Raw genomic sequence first — 16,714 nt, 5'->3', positions numbered from 1 at the left:
TGAATACAATGATAACAATGCTCGAAGAGCTGAGGAGGAGTATTTGAATGAGGCAGTTCCCACTCAATCATCTCAAACCATCAAGTTCCTATTGAAGAAGAGACTATGTCTAACGTTGAGATAATGACGACTATTGGTAGCTTGACCAAGTGCAAGAAACTGAAGTTGCTAGGGATACTAGGGTACAAGTGAACCCCAAAGCTAGCACTACCGCTTCAAGGATTAGGGATTTTACAAGGATGAATCCCCCTACATTATTTGGTTCCAATATGGAGAGGACCTACAAGGTTTTATTGATGAAGTTCTTAAAGTTCTTGATGCTATGGGTGTGTCTTCTCAAGAAAAGGCGGAACTAGCCGCCTACCAAGTGAAAGATATGACTCAAGTTTGGTGTGAGCAATGGAAGGATGAGAGGCCGGTTAGAGAAGGCTGGATTACATGGGAATCTTTAAAGATGACTTTCCTTCATAAGTTCTTTTCCTTGTAATTAAGGGAGAGTAATATTTAAGAATTCATCAACTTTCACCAAGGGTATGAGTGTGTATGAGTATATCCTAAAGTTTACTCAACTATCAAAGCATGTTCCTACTATTGTTGAGAATTCTAGGGATCAGATGAACAAATTTTTTATGGGGATATTTGACCTTGTGGGTAATGAATGTAGGTATGCTATGTTGATTCCTAGTCTTGACATCTTTCGCCACATGGTTCATGCATAACAAATTGAGGAGCAAAAGCTTATGCAAGTTGGTAGGGAGTTGAAAAAGATAAGAACTGAAGATGGGAATTCTTCCAAGACTAGAATTGAGGTTCAAGACAAACAGAGGTTCAAGAAAAGGTTTTCCAACCAAGGACCTCTTAAGAACTCCAAGGGTAAAAAAGAGTAAGGTATCTATTCCCAAGACTCAAGTGGGAAAAAGTAGTGGTTCTTATTTTGAGAAGCCTATTTGTGCAAAGTGTGGTAGAAAACATGATGGTAAGTGCCTAGTTAGAATAGGTAATTGTTATGGTTGCGGAAAGAGTGGTCACATGAAGAGAGATATCCTATGATGAAAGCTCAAGGAAGGGAAAATGCTGAAGCACAAACAAGTGCCCAAAATCCAAAAGCCCCTAAAAAGAATCACTGTTATGCTCTCCGATCCCGAGTCGATCAAGAAAGCACTCTCGATGTGGATACCGGTATGCTACAATTGTTTTCCTTTAATGTATATGCACTGTTGGAACTGGATGCTATGTTGTATTTTGTTACCCCTTTTGTAGCAATGAAATTTGATATACTATCCGATATCTTAGATGAACTCTTTTTATTTCTACACAGGTGGGTGATTCCGTTGTGGCTAAAAGAATCTATAACGGTTTTCCTATATCCTTGCACGATAGAGTTACATTAGTTGACTTTATAGGACATGACATGCTAGATTTTGATGTCATATTGAAAATGGATTGGTTGCATGCTTGTTTTTTTTAATTGCTATAGGACAAGGGTAGTCAAATTTCAATTTCCTAATGAACCCATTTTTGAGCGGAATAGAGGAAACTCAAATCCTAGGGGTAAGATCATTTCGTGTCTAAAAACATGCGATATTATTGCAAAGGGTTGTCTCTATCACATAGTGAGGGTGAAGCATCTTGAATACGAGGTCCCTTTCATAGATTCGGTACCCATAGTGAAGGAATTTCAAGAAATCATTCGCGATGACTTGCTTGGAATTCCTCCGAAACAGGAAAATTACTTCAGCATTGATTTATTATCGAATACAAAACCTATTTCAGTCCCTCCTTATTGGATGGCCCCATCCAAGTTGAAAGAACTTAAGACTCAACTCAAGCATTTTCTATATAAGGTTTTTTTTTCAACCAAGTATATCTCCATGTGGTGACCCAGTATTGTTTGTGAAGAAGAATGATGGGTCTTTGAGAATGTGTATGGACTATCGTCAATTGAACAAGGTAATCATAGAGAATAAGTACCCACTCCGTAGGATTGATGATTTGTTTGATTAACTCCAAGAAGAGAGTAACTTTTCAAAGATATAATTGATGTTAGGTTATCACCAACTTAGAGTAAAGGATGTTGATATTACGAAAACAGCACTACAAACAATATATGGTCACTTTGAGCTCTTAGTTATGTCCTTTGGTCAAACGAATGCCCTGACAACTTTCATAGACTTTATGAATCGAGTTTTTAGGAATTATGTTGATATGTTTGTGATTGTATTCATTGATGACATCTAGATATTTTATAGGAGTAAGAATCTTCATATGATCCATTTGGGGATAGATTTCCAAGTTCCCAAAGATAACAAACTTTTTGTTAAGTTTAGTAAATGTGAATTTCTGTTGATACAGGTTGTGTTTATTGGTCACATTTTCCGTATGAAGGTTTATAGGTGTATCCGAGGAAGATGAAAGTGGTCAAAAGTTGTCCTAGACCTTTGAATCCTATCGACATTTGATGTTTTCTAGGGTTGGCTGATAATTATAGGAGGCGTAATACTCCAAAAGTCTAAAACCTAATATAGAGACTCATATGAGTATATAAGGTTTGTGACACTATTTAAAGGTCAATAATAATGTATAAAAGTCAATTAAAAAGTCTTATAGTCAAAACGTGAAGGAACGTCCACGACGTCCTAAGATTAGTGAAAGAGGTGCTAGTGTGTCTTAGCCTATTTCATAAGGTTTTAAGAGTTGGAAATGGATGAAATTTGGTATAAATGTATCAAAAACATATATGGGTAGGTTTAGGGTTAAAAGTTTTGGGTACGATTCCCCAAAGATCACCCTAAGTATCCTGGAGGAGGACCCCTTCATTTTTACTTAAACCTTCTAAATAAGGGAGAGCATGCAGTAGCTACCGCTAGTTATAGGTGACGAGGCGTGGCCTAATAGATGGGGATTCGATACCTACGTGATGGCGACTTAAATATTTTTTCAAAAAGGACAATTTGGCAACACTCTGATCCAAATAATCCTCGTGCAGGATTGTTAAGGATGAAGTCGTCGACTGACCTACGACCCATAGGTTGGGGTCTCGTAGGTCAGGACTGCCTTTTAATGATAAGTTTTAGTTTGGTCACTTAATTAATTTAGTAGTTAGGGATATAATTAGATATTATAGGTTTGTTAATTAGGTTAGTTAGTCAACTATATACCCTACCCTAAACCTAAACTCAACTAAACACCCAAAATTTCCCAAACCCAAATTTCTCTTCCTTCTATCTACTTTCTCTCTCCTAAAGAAGAACTCCATTGAAGGACTCAGTCAAGATCATTAGGGAAGAAATGATATCACTTTCCTCCTAAATGTTAAACAAATACAATGGAATTGGAAATCTTCACCTTTGGGATTCCTTTCGCCAAAGGGTTCTTTCAAAAATTGGTTTTCAAAGAGAGGATTTCATATGCGCTTCTTCTTAATATGAATTTGATCTTCTAAATTATATTACATAAGGTTTATTTTGATTATTATGGTTATATTATGATGTATTATGATTCAATTGTGCTAGTTCTTCATGAGTTAACCTACTATGTGGAATAGATCATAAAATTGATCCAAGTCCCTAACCATTGGTTATGAACTATTGTTTAATCAAGTTGTACTGATGCAATTGACTTCATTACTGTGTTAATTACTATTGTGTGATGATTTTAAAACCATTTTTTGGTTGACTTGGATGGTTGATGGTAAAACCTTGGATTATGGCTTTTGAAGGATATTGGGTAAATCATTGTGATCTCAAACCTTTACTTCAATTATGGTTGCATGTACTTGGTGATGAAGTTAAATTGAAGTATACCTTATGATTGAAGTAATTGGGTGTTGGTATTATGATTAAATTAAAATGTATTTATTATGTATATTGTTACATTATTTTAATATCTAATTATATAAGGTTTGTTATGGAGTACCTACGTTCCTTACTATGATATGATGATTTTAATGTGGTAATCTCACATGTCAGGGTTGTAATGAAATGTGCTCTCATGAAATTGTTATTGAGGTAATGACTATGACTTTACAGGGAGCTATTCTCCTATGACCTAAAATAAGTAATGATTGCTAAAGAAAGACATTTCAAAAGGGACTCTAGCTTAGCACCGAGTCAACTAGTAATGGGAAGTGTCCCTTCCCAATTAGTGAGGTAAGTTCACTACTGTACTCGTGAGATTAGAGACTATAATGCATGGTGCATAAAGTGGGTCCCAAAACACATCTCCTAGATCTTAAATGTGTTTCCCCCATAGGAATAATAGCTAGTAGATCCACCTATATGTTATTTTCATGTATTGTTACTACTTTGGCAAGTAGTTCACCTTATTTTGGTGCAGGGTTCTATGACATCGGATTTCACATTAGCTCATGTGGTCTATGTCGGTTAAGTCAAGATGTTCCTAAAAGTAAAATGAATTAATAAAGCAAACTCTAACTAGGAGGACTTAAGGGGTTTGACTTAGTCTAGGTAGGGGTATGTGACTCTATCTAAACATTGCACTAGTTGGCCTTGAGGAAAATCCTAGGAAGTGATTCTTATGAAATTAATGTTATGCTTATGTTCATTCTTCATGTTAATGGTCTATATTTCTAGATATGAGCATGAATACTTATAATGCTATCTTATGTGAAGTAAGACATTATTCATCATCCTTTCGTTAGTTGGCTTGGTTGAGTGGAGTTATTGGGCTTCACTTGACCATTGCACTAGTATGCTTGGTGAATGGTTATGGTTAAGGTTTTACTTATGTTATAATGTTAGAAACTCATGAACATTGTCACGACCCAAATTGGAGCCGCGACTGGCACCCACACTTACCCTCCTATGTGAGCGAACCAACCAATCTAAATCTTAACATTTCAAGGTAATATCAACATAAAGAAATGCGGAAGACTTAAACTCATTAATAAAATCAATAACTATTATTATTCCAAAAATCTAGAAGTCATCATCACAAGAACATCTATAATCAAATTACTAAACTAAGAGTATTCTAAGAAGCTAAAAATACATAAGAAGCTAGTCCATGCCGGAAGTTCAAGGCATCAAGACTTGGAGAAGAACATCTAGTCCAAGCTAGAAGCATTAGCTCACCCTGAATTTCTGATGTAGTAAGACTGGCTTGAGTTACTGTTGAGTCGAAGATGACGGCACGTTTGCTGCACTCCACAAATAAACAAGAAGAAAACAATAAAAGTAGGGGTCAGTACAAAACACGGGTACTGAGTAGATATCATCGGCCAACTCAAAATAGAAAACAGTATGTATTACGCAATATCATAAAATCAACTAATATCCTTAGCATGCAGCATTTACAGTTACCATAACCCTTGGTTACAACACCAAGCACATCAATGAGGACTCACACCTCCTCATCATACTCATTTGGGAATTTAGTTCATTAGATTGGATATATTAACATATTTCAAGATTCATTATCTTTATTCCCCTCGTGTCGGTACGTTACACTCCGCTCCTCAATATACTATCCTGGTGTCGGAATGTGACACTCCGATCCTCATTCTATCCTAGTACCGGAACGTAGCACCCGATCCATATTCTATCCTGGTGTCGGAACGTGACACTCCGATCCTCATATACTATCCTGGTACTGGAACGTGGCATCCGATCCATATTCTATCCTGGTGTCGGAACGTGACACCCGATCCATATTCTATCCTGGTACCGAAACATGGCACCCGATACATATTCTATCCTGGTGTCGGAACGTGACACCCGATCCATATTCTATCCTGGTACCGGAACGTGGCACCCGATCCATATTCTATCCTGGTGTCGGAACGTGACACCCGATCCATATTCTATCCTGGTACCGGAACGTGACACCCGATCCCCTAATCTCACCACTTTCGTTCATCAAGGCATCATCATTAACAAAGTAGATTAGGGTTTCTTTTAAAGATTTGGGATTCAATAGCTTCATCATGCTTATTTATTCACAATTACATAATCACATCATTCATGCAAGCATACAATTAAACATATAGAAGGTTTACAATACTACTAACACATATCATTCGCTATTAAGAGTTTACTACGAATAGCATGAAAACCATAACCTACCTCCACCGAAGAATTGGAATCAACAAGCAATTTCCCAAGCTTTGATATTACCTCTGCCTCTTGATCGATCAATATCTCTATCTCCTTGTTCTCTCTATTTTCTTTATTCAAACCCTCTTTCTTTTACCCTAATTAACATATAATTAAGAATAAAAGATGGCAATAATACCCCACTAATTAACTTAGGGTTACCTATTTTAACCCCCAAGAATTTGAGTTATTAATATAAACCCACAAACTTTATAATTAAGGCAAGAATAGTCAAAAACGTTCCTTAAGACGTGTAAGGAAATCTGATTCTGCCTAGGATTTGCGCAACCTGTGACGGGCCGTCGTGCCTGCGATGGTCTGTCCTGCTGTCCGTCGCATAGTTCAGAAACTTGATTTTGGGTGAATGGCCTGTGACGGTCCGTCACACCTGTGACGGTCCGTCCTGCCACTCTGTTACAAAGTTCAGAGAGTCAATTTTCAGTACCCAATTTCAGATTTTCTAAGTGTTTTGAAACGAGACCCTGCGACGGTCCGTCGTGCCCATGACGGTCCGTCGTGGGGTCCGTCGCCTCAGCCTGTTTTTCCAGAATAAAATCTGCTACTCAAAACGACTAAACAGGTCGTTACAATAGATACCAATTTACCCATCGTTCGTCCCCGAACGATCACAAGAAGAAAAAACAGGGGGGAGAAGGAGCACCTAAATCTTTAAACAGATGTGGGTATCTTTCTTGCATATCTGCCTCCTTCTCCCAAGTGGCTTCTTCAACGGGTCGATTCTTCCATTGCACCTTGATGGATGCAATCTCTCTTGACCTTAACTTGCGAACTTCTCTATCTAAAATAGCAACAGGCTCCTCCTCATAAGACAAGTTCTCATCAAGCAAAATTGAATCCCAACGGATGATGTAGTTTCCATCCCCATGGTATCTTTTCAACATTGACACATGGAATACCGGATGCACTCCGGACAGCCCTGGAGGCAAGGCTAACTCATAAGCCACCTCTCCTACTCGCTTAAGTACTTCAAATGGTCCAATGTACCTTGGACTTAGTTTACCCCTTTTACCAAACCACATCACCCCTTTCATTGGTGAAACTTTCAACAAGACTTGTTCACCCTCCATGAACTCTAAGTCTCTAACCTTTCGATCTGCATATTCTTTTTGTCTACTTTGCGCCGCTAGAAGCTTTTCTTGAATAGACTTCACTTTCTCTATCGAATCCCTCAAAAGGCCAGTACCCCAAGGCCTAACCTCAAATGCATCAAACCAACCAATGGGAGACCTACATCTCCTACCATACATTGCTTCAAATGGAGCCATATCAATGCTTGAGTGATAGCTATTATTGTATGAAAACTCCGCTAAGGGTAGGAAGCTATCCCAATGACCACCAAACTCTATCACACATGCACGAAGCATATCCTCCAACACTTGAATCGTTCGCTCAGACTGACCATCGGTCTGAGGATGGAACGCAGTATTAAGGTCCAACCTAGTACCCAATTCCGCATGCAATGTTTTCCAAAACTTAGAAGTAAACTGCATACCTCTATCTGATATGATGGATAGTGGAACCCCATGCAATCGAACGATTTCTGAGATATAGATCTTGGCTAACGTCTCGGCATTGTAAGTCACCTTAACCGGAATAAAATGAGCAGACTTAGTTAACCTATCAACAATTACCCAAATAGAATCAAACTTTCCCAATGTCTTGGGAAGACCAACCACAAAGTCCATTGCAATTCTCTCCCACTTCCATTCAGGAATGGGCATTCTCTGAAGTGTTCCTCTGGGCCTCTGGTGTTCATACTTTACTTGTTGACAGTTTGGACACTTGGCAATAAAGTCAACAATATCACGCTTCATTCTACTCCACCAAAAGTGTTGCTTTAGGTCACGATACATCTTGGTTGCACCCAGATGTATAGAATACCTTGAACTATGAGCCTCTGTCAGAATAGTGTTGATCAAATCATCGACGCGGGGTACGCATACCCTTCCCTTGATCCTCAAAACACCTTCCTCATCAATTTGTGCTTCCTTAGCCTCTCCTCGCAATACTTATCTTGAATTCTGCGCAGTTTCTCATCATAAGACTGTCTTCCCTTAATCTTGTCAAGAAAAGAAGATCTTGCCTCCACAGAAGCCAACAATCCTCCCTTCTCGTTTACTTCTAATCTCATCAAGTCATTAGCTAGAGTCTGAACCTCTCTAGCCAGTAGGCGTCTAGAAGCTTGCAAGTGATCTAGACTTCCCATGCTTCCCGCCTTTCTACTTAAAGCATCTGCTACAACATTCGCCTTCCTCGGATGATACAAGATAGTGATATCGTAGTCCTTTAGTAACTCCATCCATCTCCTCTGTCTTAAGTTCAAATCTTTCTGAGTAAAGACATACTGAAGGCTACGATGATCCGTGTAGACCTCACACTTAACCCCATATAAATAGTGTCTCCATTGTTTTAATGCAAACACTACCGCAGCCAATTCCAAATCATGAGTTGGATAGTTATGTTCATGCACTTTTAATTGTCTTGAAGCATAAGCAATCACACTCTTCTCTTGCATTAGTACTGCACCCAAACCAGAATAGGATGCATCACAATAAACAATGAAGTTCTTACCCTCTACTGACAAGGTAAGGATAGGTGCGGTAGTCAACAAAGTCTTGAGCTTCTGAAAGCTTTCCTCACATTCGTCCGACCATACAAATGGAATATTCTGCTTAGTCAAGTTCGTCAATTGGGAAGCAATAGAAGAGAATCCCTTGACAAATCGACGGTAGTAGCTAGCTAATCCAACAAAGCTCCTTATTTCTGACACATTAGTAGGTCTTACCCAATTCTTCACTGTCTCAATCTTAGAAGGATCCACCATCACTCCATCCTTGGAAACCACGTGCCCCAAGAAGGACACTGCATCTAACAAAAACTCACACTTAGAGAACTTGGCATAAATCTTTTTCTCCCTCAACATTTCGAATACCATTCTCAAATGCTCTTCATGTTCCTTCTTGATCTTTGAGTATACCAATATATCATCAATAAATACGATCACGAAGAGGTCCAAATATGGCTTAAAAATCCCATTCATCAAGCTCATAAACGCAGCAGGGGCATTCGTAAGACCAAAAGACATCACTACAAATTCGTAATGCCCATACCTCGTTCGAAAAGTAGTCTTTGGCACATCCGTTGCCCGTATTTTCAATTGATGATAACCGGATCTCAAGTCAATCTTAGAAAAGACACAAGCACCTTGTAACTGATCGAACAAGTCATCAATGCGGGGAAGAGGATACTTGTTCTTTATGGTGACCTTGTTTAGTTGTCTGTAGTCTATACACATTCGAAAGCTCCCATCCTTCTTCTTTACAAACAAAACCGGAGCACCCCAAGGAGATGCACTTGGTCTAATAAAGCCTTTGTTCAGTAACTCTTGAAGTTGCGCCTTTAACTCTCTTAACTCTGCGGGAGCCATTCTATAAGGGGGTATAGAAATGGGGTGTGTGCCTGGTTCGAGATCGATACAGAAGTCAATATCCCTATTTGGTGGCATACCAGGAAGATCTGCAGGGAACACATTCAGAAACTCACGGACTACTGAAACCGACTCAATCGAAGGCACTTGGGTAGTGCCATCCTTGAGATGTGCCAAGAAAGCTAAACACCCTTTACTAACCATTTTCTTAGCACGAAGAAAGGAGATAATACGCACCGGATTTGAAGTGTAGTCACCTTCCCAAACTAACGTATCTGTCCCAGGCTTGGCTAACGTCACCGTTTTAGCATTACAATCCAAGATTGCAAATTGCGGAGAAAGCCAAGTCATACCCAGAATCACATCAAAATCATCCATTTATAAGATAACCAAATCTACATAAGTGTTGCTCCCCACAAAGTTTACCAAACAAGACCTATATACCTTTTCAACTACCACAGACTCACCTACCGGAGTAGAGACACGAATAGGCATATCAAGTAATTCACAATGTAAATTTAGACCATTAGCAAATGAGGAAGATACATAAGAAAATTTGGATCCAGGATCAAACAAAACAGAAGCCATGCAATCACAAACCAAAAGATTACCTGTGATGACAGCATGAGATGCCTCCGCTTCAGACCGCCTAGGGAAAGCGTAACAATAGGCCCTATCGTTTATCTGTCCGTTGCCCCTACCTTGTTGTGATGTAGTGGCTCCAGTTTGCCCATCACCTCGGCCGTTTTGGTGACCACCATTTCCTCGACCACCACGTCCTCCAGAATAACGGCCTCTGCCATGACCACCTCTACCTCTAACATTTGGAGGTCTGTAACTCTGTTTTGGACAATATCTCTTAATATGTCCAATCTCCCCACATCCATAGCACACTCTGGGTTCATGCATAGGTCTCTCAGAGAAGTGTTGACCGGTCGGAGGTGGACCCCCAACTACAGTCTGTAGTGAAGACTGAATGGGTCAAACTGCGTAACTTCCCGAACCCTGTCCTTTAGTGTAAGAACCATTAAACTCACCTCCCTTTCGAAACCTTTTTGATGTCGATGTTGTGGTGAAGTCGTCTGGCTTCACTCCTTCCACTTCTATCACAAAGTCTACCACTTCTTGGAAGGATTTTGCCGTTGCCGCTATCTGTAAGGCCGAAATCCGCAATTCTGACCTCAACCCCTTCACAAACCGGCGAATCCGCTCTTGAGGACTGAAACAGAGTTGAGTGGCATATGTGAATAGTGCACGAAACTTAGCCTCATAAGCATTAACCGACATCCTACCTTGCTCTAGGCTCATGAACTCATCCCTTTTCCTATCCCTCAAAGTCCGGGGGATATACTTCTCCATAAAGAAACTAGAGAATGAGGCCCAAGTCATAGGTGGTGCCTCTATTGGTTGACACTCGATATGTGACCGCCACCACATTTTGGCGTTCCCTTGAAACTGATAAGTCACAAACTCCACACCAAACCGTTCTACTATACCCATCTTGTGTAGTAGCTCATGACAGTCAACCAGAAAATCATAAGCATCCTCCGATTCAGCACCCTTGAAGACCGGAGATTTCAATTTCAAGAACTTACTGAAAAGTTCATGCTGATCATTTGTCATTATAGGCCCAGTAGTCAGACGTGGAAATATGCCTATGTCCAATGGAACATCCATGCGGGGAGCCATAGTAGCCGCATGTTGTACTTCTGAAACCGGAGGTGTTGGCGCAGAAAACACTGGAGGTGCCTGACCTTGATCAGATAACCCGCTAAGATAAGCCAGAACCTGATTGATCATCTCTGCGGTAGGTTGGGGTGGCATTTCCTCATTTTGCACTTGTTCAGTTTCCCTATCCTCCCCTTCTCTTATTACTTCCTCAGTCGGTGGAGGAGTCACTGCCCTAGTATCAGATGAGCTAGGTGTTCGTCCTCTTCCCCTAGAGGACGTCCTCCCACGACCTCTTCCAAGGCCCCTCGCCGCTGTTCTTCCTCGAGCCACAGCCCCAGTGGCTGGCTCAGTTGTTTCTTGTCTGGCCGGTGTTGGTGTTGACGTAGTCGTTGCTCTAGTTCTAACCATCTGCGAAAGAGAGTGAGGATGGTCAGATACCAATTCGTATCGCCTAGATACCAATTGGACTCAAGTAGTAGCACGAAAGAAAGAATGAAAGAGTGAAATTTTCCTAAAGTCTTATAGCCTCTCAAGGAAAAGTAAAGGCGTCCCCCTACCGTTCCTTAAGACTCTACTAGACCTGTTCTTGTGTGATGAGACCAACGAACCTAATGCTCTGATACCAAGTTTGTCACGACCCAAATCGGAGCCGCGACTGGCACTTACACTTACCCTCCTATGTGAGTGAACCAACCAATCTAAATCTTAACATTTCAAGGTAATATCAACATAAAGAAATGCGGAAGACTTAAACTCATTAATAAAATCAATAACTATTATTATTCCAAAAATCTGGAAGTCATCATCACAAGAACATCTATAATCAAATTACTAAACTAAGAGTATTCTAAGAAGCTAAAAATACATAAGAAGCTAGTCCATGCCGGAAGTTCAAGGCATCAAGACTTGGAGAAGAAGATCCAGTCCAAGCTAGAAGCATTAGCTCACCCTGAATTTCTGATGTAGTAAGACTGGCTTGAGTTACTGTTGAGTCGAAGATGACGGCACGTTTGCTGCACTCCACAAATAAACAAGAAGAAAACAATAAAAGTAGGGGTCAGTACAAAACACGGGTACTTAGTAGATATCATCGGCCAACTCAAAATAGAAAACCGTATGTATTAAGCAATATCATAAAATCAAATAATATCCTTAGCATGCAGCATTTAAAGTTACCATAACCCTTGGTTACAACACCAAGCACATCAATGAGGACTCACACCTCCTCATCATACTCATTTGGGAATTTAGTTCATTAGATTGGATATATTAACATATTTCAAGATTCATTATCTTTATTTCCCTCGTGTCGGTACGTGACACTCCGCTCCTCAATATACTATCCTGGTGTCGGAACGTGACACTCCGATCCTCATTCTATCCTGGTACCGGAACGTGGCACCCGATCCATATTCTGTCCTGGTGTCGGAACGTGACACTCCGATCCTCATATACTATCCTGGTAACGGAACGTGGCACCCGATCCATATTCTATCCTGGTGTCAGAACGTGACACCCGATCCATATTCTATCCTGGTACCGGAACGTGGCACCCGATCCATATTCTATCCTTGTGTCGGAACGTGACACCCGATCCATATTCTATCCTTGTACCGGAACGTGGCACCCGATCCATATTCTATCCTGGTGTCGGAACGTGACACCCGATCCATATTCTATCCTGGTACCGGAACGTGGCACCCGATCCCCTAATCTCACCACTTTCGTTCATCAAGCCTTCTTTTATACCAAGGCATCATCATTAACAAAGTAGATTAGGGTTTCTTTTCAAGATTTGGGATTCAATAGCTTCATCATGCTTATTTATTCACAATTACATAATCACATCATTCATGCAAGCATACAATTAAACATATAGAAGGTTTACAATACTACTAACACATATCATTCGCTATTAAGAGTTTACTACGAATAGCATGAAAACCATAACCTACCTCCACCGAAGAATTGGAATCAACAAGCAATTTCCCAAGCTTTGATATTCCCTCTGCCTGTTGATCGATCAATTTCTCTCTCTCCTTGTTCTCTCTATTTTCTTTATTCAAACCCTCTTTCTTTTACCCTAATTAACATATAATTAAGAATAAAAGATGGCAATAATACCCTACTAATTAACTTAGGGTTACCTCTTTTAACCCCCAAGAAATTGACTTATTAATATAAACTCACGAACTTTATAATTAAGGCAAGAATAGTCAAAAACGTCCCTTAAAACGTGTAAGGAAATCCGATTCTTCCTGGGATTTGTGCAACCTGTGACGGGCCGTCATGCCTGCAACGGTCCGTCCTGCTGTCCGTCGCGCCTGCGACGGTCCATCCTGCTGTCCGTCGCATAGTTCAGAAACTTGATTTTGGGTGAATGGCCTGTGACGGTCCGTCCTGCCACTCCGTTACGAAGTTCAGAGAATCGATTTTCAGTACCCAATTTCAGATTTTCTAAGTGTTTTGAAACGAGACCCTGCGACGGTCCATCATGCCCATGACGGTCCGTCGTGGGGTCCGTCACCTCAGCCTGTTTTTCCAGAATAAAATCTGCTGCTCAAAACGACTAAACAGGTCGTTACAAACATGCTTTGTGGTTATAATATGATGGTAGAGTTGCATTGGCTATGAATTCTATTATGCCATACACATGTTTACTTGGATTAACTTGAGTGTGTTAGTCTTGTGGTTAATATGCTTGTATTATAAGGAATATATGATTATTTTCTTATATGTGTTCCTCGGTTATGCATAAGACTTTTCAAAGTAACTTTGCATGGTTTTATCATATGTCCCTATTTAGCATGATTTGTATGTGGTGTGTCCATCTGTTTCCATAGTAAACATGATGTGCTAACTACTATTTCTCCCTTTTCCCAAACATTTTAGATTTTGATCGTTGAAGGATTCGTGATATGAGGCGATAGTTCGACTCATCTAGAGAGGTTGAAAACGACTTTCAATCGGCAAAAATATTATGCCGACAATAGAAAGAGAGATCTTGAATTTGATGTAGGATATTAGGTCTATAAGAATATTTCACCCATGAAAGGGGTCATAAGGTTTGGAAAGAAAAGGAAAATTAGTCCGCGTTATGTGGGCCCTTATGAAATTTTGAAGAGAGTAGGGCAAGTGGCATATGATTTAAATTTGTCAATTGAATTGGCCTCGATTCATCCTGTGTTCCATGTGTATATTCTCAAAAAGTCTATAGTGATCCAGTGTCGATTTTCCCTGTGAAAGGTTTAGGGTTAAATGAGAAGATTTCTTCTGAAGATTTTTCGATTGAGATCTTATATCATCAAGTTACGAGATTGAGAAATAAAGTGGTTTCCTCTGTAAAAGTTGTATGGAGGAACCACCTAGTTGAGGGTGAAACATGGGAGGCTGAGGCAGACATGAAGTCCTGCTACCCTCATCTTTTTCCTCTTACTCCTAGTCAAGGTTAAGGTTATTAGTTCCCTTAAATGAATATTATGAATTATGTTGAACTTATCATGTATATCTAGTATGTGGATATTCTTGTAGATGTTCATGCCTAAATAGAGTTTTCATGAAATAACTTTCTCATGGTTTTACATGCAGTTAAATATGCAATGTGCTACATTGATTTCATGCAAATTGTGTGGAACATGTTTAGTGGTGTCTTGATGAGAAATTTTCATGTCAACTCTTTGAAGGGGTTCATGTTGAGCTCATGTTAATATGGGTCATGAAATGTGGATTAAATTTTTGTATGTAAATGGTATGTTTATGTGTGGAAAGTATTTGAAACTCCTCCTATGAGATGTGAGTCATTATGATATTTCTTGTTGTTGGAATGCTAGGGGTTAAGGGGTTGTTAATTAAGTTATTTTGGGATTATTTAGAATTTCAAACTCATAAAACTAACCTAACTCCTCCAAATTCCTGAAACCCACTTAGCTCCAACTTCTATCTACATTATCTGTCCCCAACTCAAACCTACATTAAAGGAACACTAGAGCTTCAAGAAGGATATGAATTCACCAAGGAATCCAACTCAAATTCTTGGTGAATCATCCCTAAGGAATGGTTTCTTTCACTCCTGGGATTCATACCCCAAGAGGTCCCTCCAAAGGATGAATTTCTAAATCTCCCAAGACTAGGGTTTCAGTCAATACATAGGTCAACTTTAAAAACGAAATTGTTATTAAATTGTGATGAAATATAATCTTTTATTTTTGATTAAGTATGAAATTATGGATAATTTTTGATAATCACTTGAGATTTCCCTTTGCACCATTGTTATTTCCTAAACTCATTATATCGTGAATGTTCTATTTAATTGTGGAAGATGATGCGTATAGATTATGTAAAATGTTAATCGTTTATTACTTCTTAAAGTTTCCTTGTTATATGTATTGATTAAGTTTCTTTGTATTGGAAGTATGAAGTACATTAAAGGGTGAGGAAGTATGTTTCTTGAATGTTCTTGATTTTCAATTATGAAAGATGATGTTGCTTAGATAGTAATACTTCTATGTCTATTGTGTGTGGTTGGGACGATGATTATAAGTTTTCCTAATCCTTAACCCTAGACATCTAGAATATCCATCAAAAATGTATGCATGATATGATATGATTATTATACCATTGATAGTTGTTTGATGATTATAATAAAGTGCTAAGCGGAAGGTTTACAATCTTGTGTATTGGTTTCTAAAGTAAAAGGGACGTTCTCACTGATGATCACCTATGAGCTATTATGTTGAAATTTTTACATAAGGGCCTACTAAAGGCTACTATGAACTAACAAAATAACTAAAGATTGTTATAAGAAGGGATAGATGCTTACCACTGAAAGAGCATGTAAATGAGATGGATGTCTTACGTTTATTAAGTCCCGCCTCCCACATGGGTTTCCTCAGTTTAGTATGTCCCAAATGCCAAGTTATGTGTTGTCTCATGATATGGGAACCCCCAAGTTAGTATGAAAGGATTCCTAGCAATAATCTCCTTTACCATTAACTATGTGACCACATAGGACTATTACTTAGTGATCTAAACATCCTGAATTCAGAAAACTCGAGAAAGGTCTCCTACTCACTTCAGTAGCGTAGATACATGAGAAAATAGATGAATAGATTCTAGCACCGAAGGAAATTCTAACTCATAAGCCACTCGTCCTAGCCTTCTAAGGATCCAGTATTTCCCAATGAATCTTGGATTAAGTTTTCCCTTTTTTTCAATATCTCATAACCCCTTTCAGAGGAAAGACTTTAAAAAATACCATGTCATAGACACAAAACTCTAAGTCTCTTCGTCTCACATCGAGTATAACTTCTATCATGTTTGAGATTTTAGGAACCTCTCTCAAATGATCTTGACCTGCTCATCCTTGACTCACCTACCTTGAACGATGTTGTATGGGATGTACATTTTTGCCCATACAAAGCCTCATGAGGTGCCATCTGGATGCTAGAATGATAACAATTATTGTATGCAAACTCAAAAAAAG

The 16,714-nt window shown here is 39.3% G+C and overlaps 1 protein-coding gene across 2 annotated transcripts in view; it reads right to left on the bottom strand.

The window, feature by feature from the left end:
• LOC138337684 (uncharacterized) overlaps positions 1–16,714 on the bottom strand; it is a 32,576-nt gene that overhangs the window by 3,459 nt on the left and 12,403 nt on the right. Inside the window, exons 2-4 of one of the 2 annotated variants that reach the window (XM_069287932.1) lie at positions 12,181–12,245; positions 10,173–11,640; positions 5,094–5,158 (exon numbers count right to left, since the gene is read on the bottom strand). In XM_069287932.1, coding sequence (XP_069144033.1) covers positions 10,543–11,640 — 1,098 coding nt within the window. In that variant the 5' untranslated portion in view covers positions 12,181–12,245 and the 3' untranslated portion in view covers positions 5,094–5,158; positions 10,173–10,542. Of the gene's footprint in view, positions 1–4,902; positions 5,159–10,172; positions 11,641–12,180; positions 12,246–16,714 lie in introns of those variants that run through there. The other variant, XM_069287931.1, reaches the window with a different exon arrangement.

The sequence above is a fragment of the Solanum lycopersicum genome, chromosome 8 (genome assembly GCF_036512215.1).
Source record: "Solanum lycopersicum chromosome 8, SLM_r2.1".
NCBI lineage: Eukaryota > Viridiplantae > Streptophyta > Magnoliopsida > Solanales > Solanaceae > Solanum > Solanum lycopersicum.
This window is presented reverse-complemented; position numbering and strand designations above follow the sequence as displayed.